This window comes from Anopheles merus, chromosome X (genome assembly GCF_017562075.2).
Source record: "Anopheles merus strain MAF chromosome X, AmerM5.1, whole genome shotgun sequence".
Taxonomy (NCBI): domain Eukaryota; kingdom Metazoa; phylum Arthropoda; class Insecta; order Diptera; family Culicidae; genus Anopheles; species Anopheles merus.
The window spans coordinates 4,966,911-4,982,441 of record NC_054081.1 but is presented as its reverse complement, the minus strand read 5'-3'; the positions used below and the strand labels follow the sequence as shown (position 1 = coordinate 4,982,441).

Sequence of the window (15,531 nt, the reverse complement as noted above, 5' to 3'; positions counted from 1 at the left end):
AACGGATACTGAACCCATACCGAACCTGGAAGTGATGTTGAACCCATACCAGTCATGGAACTGATATTGATTCGATACCGGTCCTGGAACTGATGTTGAACCCATATCGGTCATGGAACTGATACTGAACCCATACCAGTCATGGAACTGATATTGATCCGATACCGGTCCTGGAGCTGATATTGAACCCATACCGATCTTGGAATGGATACTCAACCCATACCGATTTCGGAACTGATATTGAACCCATACCGATCCTGGAACTGATATTGAACCCATACCAGACATGGAACTGATATTGATTCGATATCGGTCCTGGAACTGATATTGAACCCATACCGGTCATAAAACTCATATTGATTCGATACCGGTCATGGAACTGATATTGGTTCGATACCGGTCCTGGAACGGATACTCAACCCATACCGAACCTGGAACTGATATTGAACCCATACCGATCCTGGAACTGATATTGATCCGATACCGGTCCTGGAACTGATATTGATCCGATACCGGTCCTGGAACTGATATTGGATCCATACCGGTCCTGGAACGGATACTCAACCCATACCGATCCTGGAACTGATATTGATCCGATACCTGTCCTGGAACTGATACTGAACCCATACCTGTCATGGAACTGATATTAATCCGATATCGGTCCTGGAACTGATATTGAACCCATACCAGTCATGGAACTGATTTTGAATCCGTACCAGTCATAGAACTGATATTGATCCGATACCGGTCATGGAACGGATACTGTACCGATGCCTATTCTGGAACTGATATTGAACCCATACCGGTCATGGAACTGATATTAATTCGATTCCGGTCCTGGAACTGATATTGAACCTATACTGGTCCTCGAACGGATACTGAACCCATACCGATCCTGGAACTGATATTGATCCGATACCGGTCCTGGAACTGATATTGATCCGATACCGGTCCTGGAACTGATATTGGACCCATACCGGTCCTGGAACGGATACTCAACCCATACCGATCCTGGAACTGATATTGATCCAATACCGGTCCTGGAACTGATACTGAACCCATACCTGTCATGGAACTGATATTAATCCGATATCGGTCCTGGAACTGATAGTGAACCCATACCAGTCATGGAACTGATTTTGAATCCGTACCAGTCATAGAACTGATATTGATCCGATACCGGTCATGGAACGGATACTGTACCGATGCCTATTCTGGAACTGATATTGAACCCATACCGATCCTGGAACTGATATTGAACTTATTCTGGTCTTGAAATAGTTTTCCATAGTTCTTCCTTCTCGAAACTACACCTGGATCTGTTCCGAATCCAGAACCAAACTTACACCTGTTTCTGTTGTTGGAACCAATAGAGTTTTTGTTCGGAGCCATGAACAGATTCCGAAGGGCAGCGTAGGAATTTTAGCTCAATTTGTATAGTGGAATAGTACATACACGCATCAACTACACGCATACTTATTCGACACACTGTAAAATCCCGCCCGCATGAGTGCAAATTAAGACTACAAACAGGGAATCCAGGGAATGTCTGGTCGGAGTTATGGCAGTTATTATTACGCCTTCCACTCCATGCTGACAGCCGCTGGAAGAACAGTACCCAAGAGCTGAAGGATGTATGTGCACACACACACACACACACACAAAGCTACAACAATTGGTGCTCTTTTATGGCTCTGGCAGAAATACTGTTCCTGCCGCACACGCCCAACCGCTGTGGAGTGTGGCTGCGTGTGTGCGGATAGTCATATCGTTTTTTAACGGTCTCGTAGCCATCGCGCGTTGCGTGCAGACAGCGCGGGGTAATAACCGTTCGCATCCTAAGTGACGTTAAGTGATTCGCTTTAGCCTGACAGCACCGTATGCGTCTGGGCGAGCGATAACAAAAGGCGTGTAATGGCGCCGGCACCGTGGTTGCTGCAGTTGCTGGAGCTGGAGTGGAGTTCAAAGAATTTTAACAAAGCACACACACACACACACACACACACACACACACACACACACACACACACACACACACATTGTCTCGCTCTCTGATCTCCCTTTGTAGATACACAGAAGGAAGAACGTAATGAGTGTCCCTTTGTGTGTGTGTGTGTGTGTTTTTTTCGCTCGAAAAGGTTGAGCTGGTGGGAGGCGAAATGACTCCCACTTCCTGAATTTAACATATTTTTAACATTTTTTTTTCTTCTTCCTCTTCTTTCTCTTCTTCCTCCCCAGATTCAATCTTCTTCGTCCAGGTGTCCAAGGGTAGCCGCGGACTCGGGTTTTCCGTGTCGGGCGGTTCCGACTCGTCCGCACCGTACCCGGGCCTGATCCGGATCAAGCGACTGTTCCCGCACCAGGCGGCATGGGCGACGGGGATGCTCCAGCCCGGCGACATCCTGCTCGAGGCGAACGGTGTACCGCTGACCGGTCTCACCAACTACGTAAGCATCTTTGTTGAGGGGAAAGGGTCAATTTTCGCCATCTTTTTTGCAGACATTTTCATGACAATCTGTTTTTGTCCGCTTTTTTTCGTTTTCGTTTCAACCCACCCACTCGCAGCATGCGCTGGAAGAGTTGCGCAAGGCGACGAACGTCGTCACGCTCACCGTTTGCCGACCGAAGGACGAGCAGTACCGCAAGCTGTCGCCGCCGACGGAACCGCCCCGGCCGCCGCTGCGCAACGCACTGTCGTACGAGCACGGGTCGGGCTCGGTACCGCAGTCACCACTGCCACCAGCCGGCATTCCATATCCCCAGCAGCAGCAGCAGCAGCAGTTGCAGCATTTCTTCCCTCCAACGGGTGCCAGCTGGAACCAGCAGGTTGCCGGCTTCCTGCCACCGCTCGATCCGATCCAAACCAGCTTCAGTGGGGTAAGTGTTTCCATGCTGACTCACTTCGCTTTATTTTCTTATCTGTACAAACTGAGTGAAAATGAGTTAAATCTTTGGATTGAATGATCGAGAGTCTCAACTCGCCTCGATGAGTGAATCTACTCTACGCTCCAGTAGAATAGTAACCATTCGTGAGTTAATAACTCTTTCAAGAGTTTTAGTTCGAAGAGTGTTTCTACTCTGTACACCAACTAGTAACTCACCTGCAATAAATCAAAACATGTGTAATATTCATTGAACACTTCCTGTCAGTAAGTACCTCACTCGCAGTGAATTAAACTCTTTCGAGCAACTCTTCGACAGGTGACTCACATTGGATTGAATAATAGCACGAGTCCAACAACTCTTTCGAGCTTTAACTGTGGTTGTGTGATTCACGTCTCCTCGGCTAATTTTATACCTCTTATAGAGTACCCAACCATTGACGATAACTCTTTTGAGAGGTAACGCTCAATGAGTTATTAAACTCTTGGCTTTAAGTTGTAACTCACTCATAATAAAATAAACTATTCGGTATGTAAATTCCTCTTTCGCGAGTTTTATCAATATTCGTGATTTAAATCATTGCTATCACGAGTAACTCACGTGGAGTTAATTATATAAATTCAAGAGACTAAAAACTCTTTGCAGAGTTATCTGTGGATGAGTGATAAACCTCTCCTCTGCTAATATAAACAAGTGAAGCAAATCATTCGTGAGTCTAATTACTCTTTCGAGAGTTCGAGAGAACTCATTTGAACTCTTCACTCGAAAAAAGAACTCCCTTCTACCTATGTTATGTATAACCTGATAAACTCTCTCTCTAGAGGTCTAAAGATTCAACTGATGGAACCATCCTGACATCTCACCACTCTCCTGTCTTCTCTTTCCCAAGGAGTTTGAGATCATCATGACGAAGCAGCAGGGCTCGCTCGGGTTCACGCTGCGCAAGGAGGACGACTCCGTGCTCGGCCACTACGTGCGGGCGCTCGTGCGCGAGCCCGCCCTGAGCGATGGGCGGATCCGCCCTGGCGACAAGATCGTCGCGGTGAACGACGTCCCCGTCTCGTCGATGACGCACGAGGAGGCTGTGATATTTCTGCGCCAGGCGGCGGACGTCGTCCGGCTGCGGCTGTACCGCGACCAGGCCCAGACGCCCCTCTCCGCCCATTCGCCGTCGGACGCGAGCGTACGGGGGGCCCGCACCCGGCTCATCCTGCGCCCGGAGGCGCGCAATCTGCTGAACGATCTGGCCGCCAGCCGGTATCATCGGGCGGCGGCCGCCACGACCGGCTCCGGCTCGTCCGTCGCGTCCAGCAGCACCACCACCTCGCCGAGACGCTTGCGGCGCGTCGGTGTGCACCAGCACGGCGTCGGCTTCGACAACCACGGTTTCCAGCAGCAGCACCACCACCATTCCAACGACACGTTCAATTACTCCGACAGTTGCTCCAACGCGTCCACCATCGTTAGCCAAGGTAATCCCGGTCGAGATCGATGTGTCTGCGCTTCTAGCTCACTATTTCCCCTTGATTACCTCACCCCGAACCAGCTCTAGACAATCTGGATGAAGCGTACTACCGGGATGAGGAGATCGATGCCATCGTCGCTAGCGAAGAGCAGCAGCAGCAGCAGCAGGGTGGCGAACAGGGACCAAGACCGCGCCCCACATTCCTAGATCTTGAGGCGGGCGCCCGGTTCCAGCTGGGCGGTGGGGGCGCCACCGTACAGCAGCTGAACCAGCTCGACCGTGCCGCGCTGGACGCGCCGCTGCGATACGGGCTGGCCGGGCCGGGCACGCCCGGGCTCGCCGGGCCCGATCCGGACGGGCCCAACTTCGTCTCGCTGCCGTGCGAAACCTTCCTGGTGGCGTGCAAAACCGAGCAGGATCTGCAGGACAGCGACCAGACGGAGGCGATCTACGTGCAGCACTTTGCGCACAAATCGCCCCTCTACTCGTCCGTGAACGTGCCGTCGCGGGTCGGTGCCGCCGAGCTGGTCGAGGCGGTCGAACGTGGAGGTAAGAGGAGCAAGTCAATAGCATTCCCCAGTTTTAGTTTCTAGTTCTGGGTTGACGGGTACATGTTCAGGTTCAAATCAAGGCTTGTTTTAGTTACCCAGTCCCCTTAGGTCCCGTTGTCTTACTTAGGTATATGTCTCTGTAGAGAGTATCAGTCTGAGGTATAGCTACCAATAATTGATTCCAACATAGTATCTTTATCTAAATGCTTGTAGCTCCATCATTCTAGCTTCTCCTCCAAAGCCTGCGTTTGTTATCTCATAGTCCTCGTATCTGAAGAATTTCTAAACACAGTTGAAGTCTTTCTCAAATCTCGACTCAAACAGTTTCGGCAGTTGTCTCTGAGAAAAACATATCATCCCGGATATCCTTACCAAAGACCTTGAAGCTATGATTGATTCTTGCCTCAATTGTTGGGCTCTACAGATCTAACAGCTCTCAGTTCCAAAGTCTGTTCAGTTCTGACAGTTCCCAATATCCCTCAAAATTCAGCTTGATACGCATATTGTTATAAGATCATAAGACCTCTGTTCCAGTCTTATCTGACACATATTCATGATCTGAATTTAGAAGGAGGTCATAGTATTTGTTCCAGATCCTGAATATCCTGATCCTGAATAATCTGAAAGTGTTTAAATGTGACACAAAGTGGAAAAATATCTTCTGAAGATGAGATGGTTGACATGCGTTACATGTTCAAAGGCATAGCGTTACTGTTTAAGACCAAAACATGCTTATCTGTCACAAATGAATTTTACATAATGTCTTTCTCTCTCTCTCTCTCTCTTTCTCTGCATCTCTCTCTCTCTTTCTCTCTTTGTCTCTCTCTTTCCCTCTCTCACGTGCTCCCTTGCTCTCTCTGTATATGTTACCTGATCTCTATCTATGTACCCTTATCGCTTATCTGTGTTTTGTCTCCATCGCTCTTCTTATTATCTTTTCTTATTGTTACCTCTTTTTCTTTCTTTTTTCTTGCATTCTCGCTTCCTTCTCTTTTCATTCTTCTCTCTTTCTTCTCTTTTTTTCTCTTGCTCTTTTATTTCTCTATCTTTTTCCTCTTTCACGTTTTTCTCTATCTGTCTTTATCGCTCTCTCGCTTTCTTCTATTTCTCTCTCTTCCTCGTTTTCTCTTTCTTCGCTTTCCATTTTTCTTTCTTCTTTTTTCTTTTTCTACTATTCTCTCTCTCCCTCCCTCTTTTCCTCCCTTTCTCTCTCTCTCTCTCTCCCTCACTCTCTTTCTCTCCCTCTCTCTCTCTCTCTCTCTCTCTCTCTCTCTCTCTCTCTCTCGTTCTCTTCTCGCCAGGCAAGAAAAGTCTAATGAAGTGGAAGGGAGCAACACTGCTGGGCGAGGAAGGGGAGCGGGAAGCACCCTCGAACCCGGCGGACGGCGGTACGCCCGACCAACAGGACGACGCGCTGGCAACTCCCGACGCGGACGACTCGAGCCTGGCAGCGACGGCGGGGACAACGCTCAGCACCGCCACCCCGACCACCGAGCGCGAACTGTTCGATCTGAACGCGAGCTGCGGGACGGACAGTGAAGGGAATCAGGTAACGCCGACACATCCACAAAGGAGCTCCCCCTTTCCCCACGCTATACTAACCTTTCCCCCCAACCCCCAAGATTTTCACCGTCGAGCTTAACAAGGGATGGAACAGTCGGCTCGGCTTCAGCCTGCAGCAGGAACCGGCCAGCAACGGTACGGTGCGCACCGTCATCAGCGCCATCTACCGGGACAGCGTGGCAGCACGGGACGGACGGCTGCGCGTGGGCGACATACTGATCATGGTAAGTGGTTGAGTAGTAGTGGTGGTGAAAAAACAAAACATCGAACAAGAACTTAACACTGCCAAAAAAAAAACACCCCTCCAAACGGCAGGTCAACGAGGAGTCGGTCGAATCGCTGCCGACGGCGCAGGTAATCGAGCTGATGCGCATCGTGCGCGGGTCCATCTTCATCACGCTGATGCGACCGTCCGGCGGTGGTGCGGCTGGCGGGACGCTCGAGCCAACGCCCGAAGAATCGGCCGGCGAGGAGGAGCGGGACGGTGCGGCCGACGCGACGCCGACGACGCAGCCGAACGGAGCCGAACCCGAAAAGGGTTGCGAAGGCAACGCGCCGCCTACGGTGAGCCAGTAAGTGTGCGCGCTGATGCGTTTGCACGATGCGATGACAGTGGCAGTGGTAGTAGTGGTCCCGGTTTTTACTATTTCGTAACGTAACACGTAACGCTGGGGAAACGGTACAGCCGTTACGGAACAGGTGATTTTAGCGTGTGTCATAGGAAAGGGCAGCCGCCAAGGGGAAAAAAAGAAAGGAAATGGAAAAAAAACAACCCAGTGTTGTGTTTGTGACTGTTGTTGTTTGTTGTTGTCGGTGTGAGATGGTAATTCATTCCGTGTACTACCCGGGAGCCATTTTGTAACGCTTCCATTTCCAAAGAACCGAGCCCGAAAGCGAGAGAAAGGGAGCGACGATTGGGGAAGGAAAGCGAAGGTGGAACAAATCGGCGGCTCAACAAATGACTTAAGCACGAGGACGAGCGACTTAAAGAGACTTTTACACACAATACGAGATGCAAGAGCGGAAGAGAGAGAAAGAGAGTGCGAGAGAGAGCGAGTGGAGATGTAAACGGAATCTTCTTTGCCGTCAACGTTTAGCCAATGCAACCTAGTAAAAGCAAGCAGGAGCGGGATGGAGTTAGTAAACCAAAAGGGAAAAGAAAACGAATGATCTAATTAGCGACATTATTGTGTGTCTCTTCCACTCTCGCCGAGATGACTCTGTGCGTGTGTGTGCGTGTAATCAAATGTAATCACAGAGCTAGTAATTTTAACTATCCCGTTCCCCTCTTCCCGGTTGCTCCTTTCCATTTCCCTCACACACACACACACACACACATACACTGCTCTGTGGTTCCCTTCACACTCAACGGTCCTTCAGTAGTGCTGCAGAGAATTTAAAATGACTCAGCGAGCGGAGTTTAGAGACCTATCCATTGTTAAGCATCTTTCCAACGCTCCCTTCCCACGGTTCCCACAATTCCCACTCCGGTTCCTGCCCATCCATCTTTGATCGTTGGAGTATTTTAAATGTTGTTAGTGTAGCCAAATGCGCAAAAAAAAATATCGAACAGAAAACAGAGAAAAAACGGAAGCATAATAGAACAAAAATCCAAAATTGGGAAAACTGGCAACCAAAAAAAAAAGGCACATCCAAACACACACACACACACACTCACACATTTCCTGTGAATATCCCTGGATTCCTGGATATTTCAAGTGTGCGCTTGTGTGTGTGTGAAGATGAGATAACGAAGAAGAAGAAGAAAAAACTCGAAATAAAGATCATATGATGTTTGTACTTTGAACGTGCGCGAACGGGTTTTTTTTTTTTTTTACTTATTTCCGGGGCGGTTTAGAAGGGCTGGGTAGTAGGGGAAGCGTCCCCGAAAGTGTCACTTTCGTTTGCGGGCCGAAAAAAGGCGGCTCGAAACAATTAAGCTGGGCAGAGCAACTACGCGGTGCCAGCTCGCATGATAAATGAAAGCCCGAAAAACGAAATTCAACGACACAGACACACATATTTGTACGAAGAAAAAAACGGGAAGAAGAGTCTGGGAGGAAATGCGAAAATAATTTGCTACCACCACCACCACCACCACCCGGGCAAACTGTCATCAGCATCACAGCTTATCACAGAACGGCGACGTTTCGTGCCCGTTTTTTTCCGAAAGGGAAGGCCTCCTCGCCGCCAAACAAAGGGAAAGAGTTGCAGATCTGTGTGTGTATGTGTGATGCAAATTGAGAAAAGAAAGGGCGCTTTCTTTTCCCCCCCCCCCCCCCCGTGTGACCGACATCTTGGGAAGTGGGAAAAGCGACACACACAAAAAAAAGAACATTCCTCGTCCTTTCTTAACGTAAAAGTTTTTTTCTAGGAAAAAAAAAGAAGAAGACAGTTATCTCTTCAGCCTCTGTCTGCTCTTACGTGCCCCTTTCACACATCCGCAGGCAACAACAATCGATTCGTTCCGCACGCGAGCCGGCTTTAATAAAGGTTAAGCGAATGCACGCACGGTGCCGATGGTGTGCTTGCACCGCGCCGGGGCTCACACATCGGCTCGACTTCCGTTCACCGGTAAGTAGGCTCCGTGGTGTGTACCAAACGCAGCAGAAAAGAGAGAGAGAGAGCAGAAAAAAAGGAACAAAAGCAACATCCTCTGCATACTGACGCGGGGCCTGGCCGGGACCACCACCGGAGCTTACAAGCCAACTGGAACTATAGTTAATTATGCAAGACGGCGAATTTCCCGTGGCCGTGGAATGCGTACGCTTACCGCAGCATCCTCTCTCTGTGTGTGTGTGTTGTTTTGTTTTTGTTATGCTAGTGGAAGAGAGAGATATAAAAAAACCCCAGCAAAGGGAGGCACGTCGTGTTGTAATATGCATGATAGCGCAAATTGAAAAGAAAGAAAAGCCCGCTACAACAACGGCAGCGCCAACATTCCGCCACTGGATAGCTGGATATCTTTCACCAATCACCAGTCGCAATCCCAAGCACACTTAGGGCTCGTCTTAGTAGCTGCTGCCAGCACTGACTCTTTCAGCCGTGTTGGTTGAGAGCTGGTTGATTCAAAATTTCACTCACGCTGGAAAGGCTTTTTGGTTCTTTTTTATCCTCCCAATTTCAGGCTCAACACATTTCGGCAATAGATTTTAGTGCATTGTGCTCTGTCACTTCTTCGCTTACTTTATGCTCCCGCGCCACAAATCAATTTCCCAATTCACCCCCAAAAGAACCAATTCGCCGTCGATGACTCTGCCTGCATCTGGCTGGGAGCGGACTGGGACTGAGCGCTGATCACAATCGGATAAAACAAATCAAACAAACGCGTGGAGAGCGACCGGGGAAACAGTTGTACTACGCACGCACGGTGGGACAAGTGATGGACCTTTTGGGGGGAAATAATTTGATTTTGAAATTTGTAATTAAAAGCATTGATTTCAAAGAAGCGTAATTACAGTATCTATTGCAAAAATATTAGGATTTTTTTTAATTTTTTAGTCCTTCTTTTTCTCTTTTCCTATCTACTTACAGGGTTTCCACGATTTATTGGTCAGTTCCCACGATTTTTTTGATCGTATCCCATAGATTCGTTCGTTCCCATAATTTATTGGTATTTTCCGATTGGATATCAATACAATAGGACCAAAAGTTCTGGGAAACGGCCAAAAATCGTGGGAACGCACCAAAAATTGATGGGAACCAACCAATAAATCGTGGGAAACCCTGTATGCTAGGCACTGGTCTCACTGCAAAATGAATGCAAACGATACATGCATAAATACCTGTTGGATTTTGAGATAGGCAGAACACACCCTTCAGGTTAGGCAATGAATTAATAACGCCCACGCATAGGCAACACGCATTACACCTATTTTCCCATTAGCCAGAATTCCCATTTAAACTAAAATCCACTTGGAATAGTGCCTACGCAACGAGAATTGAAGAAGAAAATGTATGTATCGCTAACAGAGCACATAAGAACACCCCAGAAATTACAAATAAATCAAATTAGCATTGCAGGGTGATTAACTAAGTTCTTACTTCAAGTTTTAGGTAAGCATTGCTTTTATTGAGAAGTTCGATTCTCTTTAAGAGTGGCAAGACCTATTTAGTAAATTCCGCACTTAGCGAAGCGGAAGTTTGCATCGCGGTGCCAGCCTTTTTCAAGGCTTTTGCTCGGGAGTACTACTCCCCCACAATACAGTCCACGAGACGGAGTAGGCCGTAGGAACCAACGATACCTAAACACATCCTGCCTCAACAAATGGTTTCTCTAAAATTCATCTATCATTACAGATACAAAGCTCTCAACCCAAAAAGTTATCTTAAAAGACTTCGTTCAGCAGACGGTAAACGACTGATGCATTCTAAAAATATCAAAAAACAAGCTGGTGGAGCCATCTGTTGTTGCGATAGTCACTCAGTGGAGCTTTCGTCGCTTGGAGAGCTTTTTCCTTCCCTCTGCACTGTTGTATGGCTTCGCATTGAGCAGACTGTTTAGCTTCGGAAAAAGATTTCCATTCCCTTGTCCATCTACACATTACTCAGTTTACAGTACCTTTTTCCTTCTTCACTGTAGCGCCCTCAGTAGCTAGAAGATGCTAAGCGCCTGAAAAGTATGCAATCGGATAATTTTGTTATTTTTTTATTTTGTATTTACTTTTTCATGGTGATCAGGTTATTTTGAAAAACAAATATGCAAATTAAATTCTTCAAAAACCTCATACGTCCACGCCATCCACACGATTGTCCCACTGTGCCGATGAAAACAAATCATCATCGCATCGCCGTGTCGAACGTGTGCGCCTGCAAGGTAGGCTAACTGCAGCGCGCTCCACGTGCACCGGAGCCATAATAACTCGGCCGACTCACTAAGTGGACGAGCGCGGGCTTCTTTTTTTTATTCGACGTTTGGTGAGACACTGCGTTTGCGGGTATGGAAATAAAACACCGCACGGCAGAGTGAGGCTGCGCGATACACAGGGCGGGATGGGGCGAAAGGATTGCGCCCGGGTTTTCCCCCAGCCCACCCACACATGTGGATTCCAATTAGTTGGCGATTATTGAGTTTAATTAAATCTATTGTTTTCTCACACGCAGCCAGGTAATTAGCACCCAGGGACTGAAGGGCGTGCAATGGATGAGGGGGAAGAGGGAAGTAGGGGGTTTGCCACGATGGCAAGCTGTTCGCCAGCACGGTGTAGGCCCGCTGTTTTCCGCTTCCGCCCGCGTGGACGGTGGAAAACTGATTTAAAACTTCTCCCGCGCCATCCCACCGTGCAGGTTTTTGGGAAAGTCATTGCAGTTGCCGTTAAAACATATTACCAGACCATGCTATCGCGCCAGATATATTGCACCACCACCGACCCTCCCCACTACCCTCTTCACGCTTCGGTACATTGTACGCACCTGTTGAAAATGGCGTTCCGGGTTGCAAAGGTGGGCGACGGCGACCCGCATATGTGTGCGCTTTTTTGTGCGAACCAGGCGGGAAGCAGCCACACGCACAGCCGCACATCACTGGCACCGGTCCCCATACACCTGTCTGCTGCATGCCTGGGAAGGGCAAGGATGAGAGAAAGGGGTTCAAGCAAAAACAAAAAAAAAGGAATAAAGGGCGAACAAATGGGCGTAAGCGAGATTAGTATTTACGATTCGCCGCACGGGTTTTATGCTTAATTCGACTCCTCTGCTCGCGACCCGAGCGCCGGTCCTTTTTAGATCACGCCAGCGGGCAGGGACCGCACACCGGAGGCCCTTTTGCCGCTGCCGTCGAGCGTGAAGCAGCGCGTTGGAGAGCTGCGTAACGCGAGCTTTCAGCGCACACTAATTTACGACCGTTGCATACGGAGCTGCCTGACCCGAGGCTGACCCGGGCTGAGCAAAACGGCACCCCGCGAGAGCAATAAGGGCAACAGAACAAAAAAAAAAAAAACGAGACGCACGATAATGGAAAGGATGCAGGATGGAAAATGGGCAGCCTACCAGGCCGGAACACAAATGGAAATTAATGTCAGAACAAGAAACTCGTTGCGGTATGCTGGGCGTGGGGCCGTCTTTTTTTTTTTTTTTTTGCTTTCTCTGATGTGTGCGCTGTGATACGTGTGCAACACGCATATCCGTTGCGCGGCCAGGAGGAAGCCCAGCACGGACGTGGCACGTTCCCGGAATGGATATTAATACAATGGAATAATTTTGATTGAAGCTGCAGCAGGATGGTTTCATTTACATCAATTGAAATACCGCCACCGTGGGGGCATGGTGTGCCTTCCATCTTTGAAATATTCACAAACACACACGCACGTACGCATCCAGAGTGAAGCCTGATCATCGTGAATGGAAAGCTTAAAGTCCGGCCGCATGTTAATAGTCTTCTCCCTTTGCAACGAAATGCTATGTTAATAATCTTGCTTTCCAACTAAATTTCAAATGAAGGTGAAATTCCTACCTCAACGCTGAGCTAATTGCATTCCAGACTATCGGTAATCAAGCGAAGCTTCCCAGGCGCTTCAGAGCGTTCCGGTAATTACAGACGTACTGTTTAATTGAACATAATTGACAAAAACTTGCCAGCATGGTTCACTTTTTTTGAGCTCCACTGAGCACTTTCCATCAACTCAACAAGGAAGCTGTTACGCAAACGAAGCAAAATTAAGAGAAAAATCCCAGTGTCTTCTCCTAGTGTAATGCCAATGGATTGCTGCCTATTTTGAACCCGAATTCTGAACGTGATTGACTTCGAGTATGGCATCGAAAACGTAACAAGTGGTGAAGTTACCGAGAGCTTTACACTTTGGAGTTGAGGGTCACGGAATGTGCGAGAGATATTCTAGAGGATCTAACGGTTTTTGAATATGGTATTCACTGACAGCAAAAGCCAAAAAGATGTAAGATTTAATCCGGTTACATTTGGACATGGTCTTTGACTGTTGACCAGTAACCAGGCTCTACCAGCTAGTTGCTTCTCGTCGAAGTATTGGATATCCTAGGGAGTCTATTGGAGGATTAGAAATGAGTGGTTTATGAGATCTTACATCTTTCATTCAATTCATGTCTATGTAATTTCGGTTGATTCAGAGGACTATAGAGACCTCGAGATTAGATCCTGGAATCAAACTTTCTAACAAAAAAGTAAGATCATCCTTTCAACCCATTTTCTCTGTCGTCCTTTCTGCTTTCTTCAAATTGCTTTCAATCTTCTGTAATGAAGGAACAATTCAGCAATAAATCAGAAGAGTCTTCACCGCATCAACATTAAGATGATGTGCAATAATGTGTAATATTAATGGAATTTTGGACTGTCCACCTAGACCAGGTCGTGCTGACATTACCGGGTTGTTTTCGAATTCTTCAAACTAACCCAATCCATGACTGCTCCAACAGTAACGAAAGCATCCTCACAGATCAAAGTAATGGAGCACCATTCTAAACCTTGAGGATGTCTAGAATTCATCCCACGGGATGCTCTTATTACATCCATCTCCTACAAATGCCATACTCAAAGATCTCTGGATCTCTACTGGAAGTAAGCACGATTCACCTGAATAATGTATATCCGATTCTGGATACAGATGTACTGCTTCCCAATCGAGCCTTACCACGAACCGGACCCTAGACATCAAATCCTATCGAAACGAATCCTTCGCGACTAATGTGTTATGATGCCTAGAAATTGAGCATATGGATTAAAATCGTTCGTAAGAGATCTGCATTGCGCATGAGTCATGCAAGAGTGATGTTCATTATTAGATCGGGAAATCCAATTTGTTGTGCTCGGACTTAGCTCCTTCCCAGCTCACAAAAAGTAAACCACGCTAAAGCCGATTAACGGTGAACTTAGGACCTAGCGTCAATTCGCGAAATTTCTGAAGAACTTGCCAGATTCCAAGAAGGACTTTTTCCAACGAAATTTGTATCTAATAATACGAGGCTTCAGTACAGGATCTTAGAGCTTTAACGTACAAACCAGACCGATATTCAGATTTTAATTTTGGAACTCAGTTTTTCCCATTTCTCATTTCCACCTACACTTAATTCCACCTGGAATAGATACTGAAAAGATGTTATGGATATCTATTCAATTTCATCAATAGCAGCTAAAATGTCTTACCACGGCAAAAAGACGTCAATCAGCAGCTCCTCATTGTTTACTGGAGTGGAGCATTTTTGCAGCTTCCCGGCCCGGCGCGATTTGATTCCGAATAGGTCCCAATGCCATTCTGCATTCCTCACGCCTGGCCAGCGCACTGGCAAAGGTCTCGCTAGCAACGCTTGTTAGTGGAAAAGAATTTGGAGCACAAACACCACACCACCGTCGGGCCAATTACAGCTCACCTGGCACACTAACTCCAGCAGTACCCATTACGCTTTGCTGACCTTTACCATCCCTTCCCACGCGTGACGGGGTTCACCCAATCCGACCGTTAACGGAACTAACGCGTAACCATGGCAAGAACTACTAATCACCAAACTACAAACACACACACACACACACCACTCGCCAGCGTTGCGTTCCGTGTTGGGAAAATCCCAGAAAAGCGAACGCCAAGACGCGGCGCAATGTCGAGGCCACGCGGTGACTCAGCCGAACCAGCTCCAGCCCGCCAGTCGCGGCCTTGCCCGTACGCATCCGGTCCATCCGGTCACCCGAGCGGTCAGTGACCGCAACGAAAGCGCGCACGCTGGTCACAGTTTAAAAATAACGGAAAGCGCGCATAAACATAAGGATGTGCCGCGGATGATTGGAAGAAGACGCCAGCCAAGGGCACACCAATCACGACGCCTCGGTGGCCGACGGCTGCTTTTGTAGGCAGACCAGCGGCGGTCCTTGAACTTTGTTCAAGCGACACCAACCGACGGCAGATCGTCCAACCCCGGGCCTGGACAAATGCAATCACCCAGCGAAGAAATTCGACCACGCTCTCCGCTGGGGGAATGGCGAGTCCAGTTGCATAAGGGAGCGCCAAATCGCAGCATAGCGAGCGCGCGCGTGCTCATGACCTTCACCCACAATCAGACATTCGAAAACGAGCGCCTAGAGAGCGAGAGAGAGCGTGCGAGCGAGCA

The 15,531-nt window shown here is 48.1% G+C and overlaps 1 protein-coding gene across 10 annotated transcripts in view; it reads left to right on the top strand.

Moving 5' to 3' along the window:
- LOC121599724 overlaps positions 1–8,028 on the top strand; it is a 131,053-nt gene extending 123,025 nt beyond the window's left edge. For all 10 annotated transcript variants that reach the window (XM_041928292.1, XM_041927797.1, XM_041927950.1 and 7 more), the window contains 7 exons: positions 2,239–2,447; positions 2,566–2,877; positions 3,773–4,355; positions 4,430–4,897; positions 6,201–6,448; positions 6,522–6,686; positions 6,778–8,028. In XM_041928292.1, coding sequence (XP_041784226.1) covers positions 2,239–2,447; positions 2,566–2,877; positions 3,773–4,355; positions 4,430–4,897; positions 6,201–6,448; positions 6,522–6,686; positions 6,778–7,038 — 2,246 coding nt within the window. In that variant the 3' untranslated portion in view covers positions 7,039–8,028. The remainder of the gene's footprint in view (positions 1–2,238; positions 2,448–2,565; positions 2,878–3,772; positions 4,356–4,429; positions 4,898–6,200; positions 6,449–6,521; positions 6,687–6,777) is intronic.
- The last annotated feature ends 7,503 nt before the right edge of the window (positions 8,029–15,531 follow it).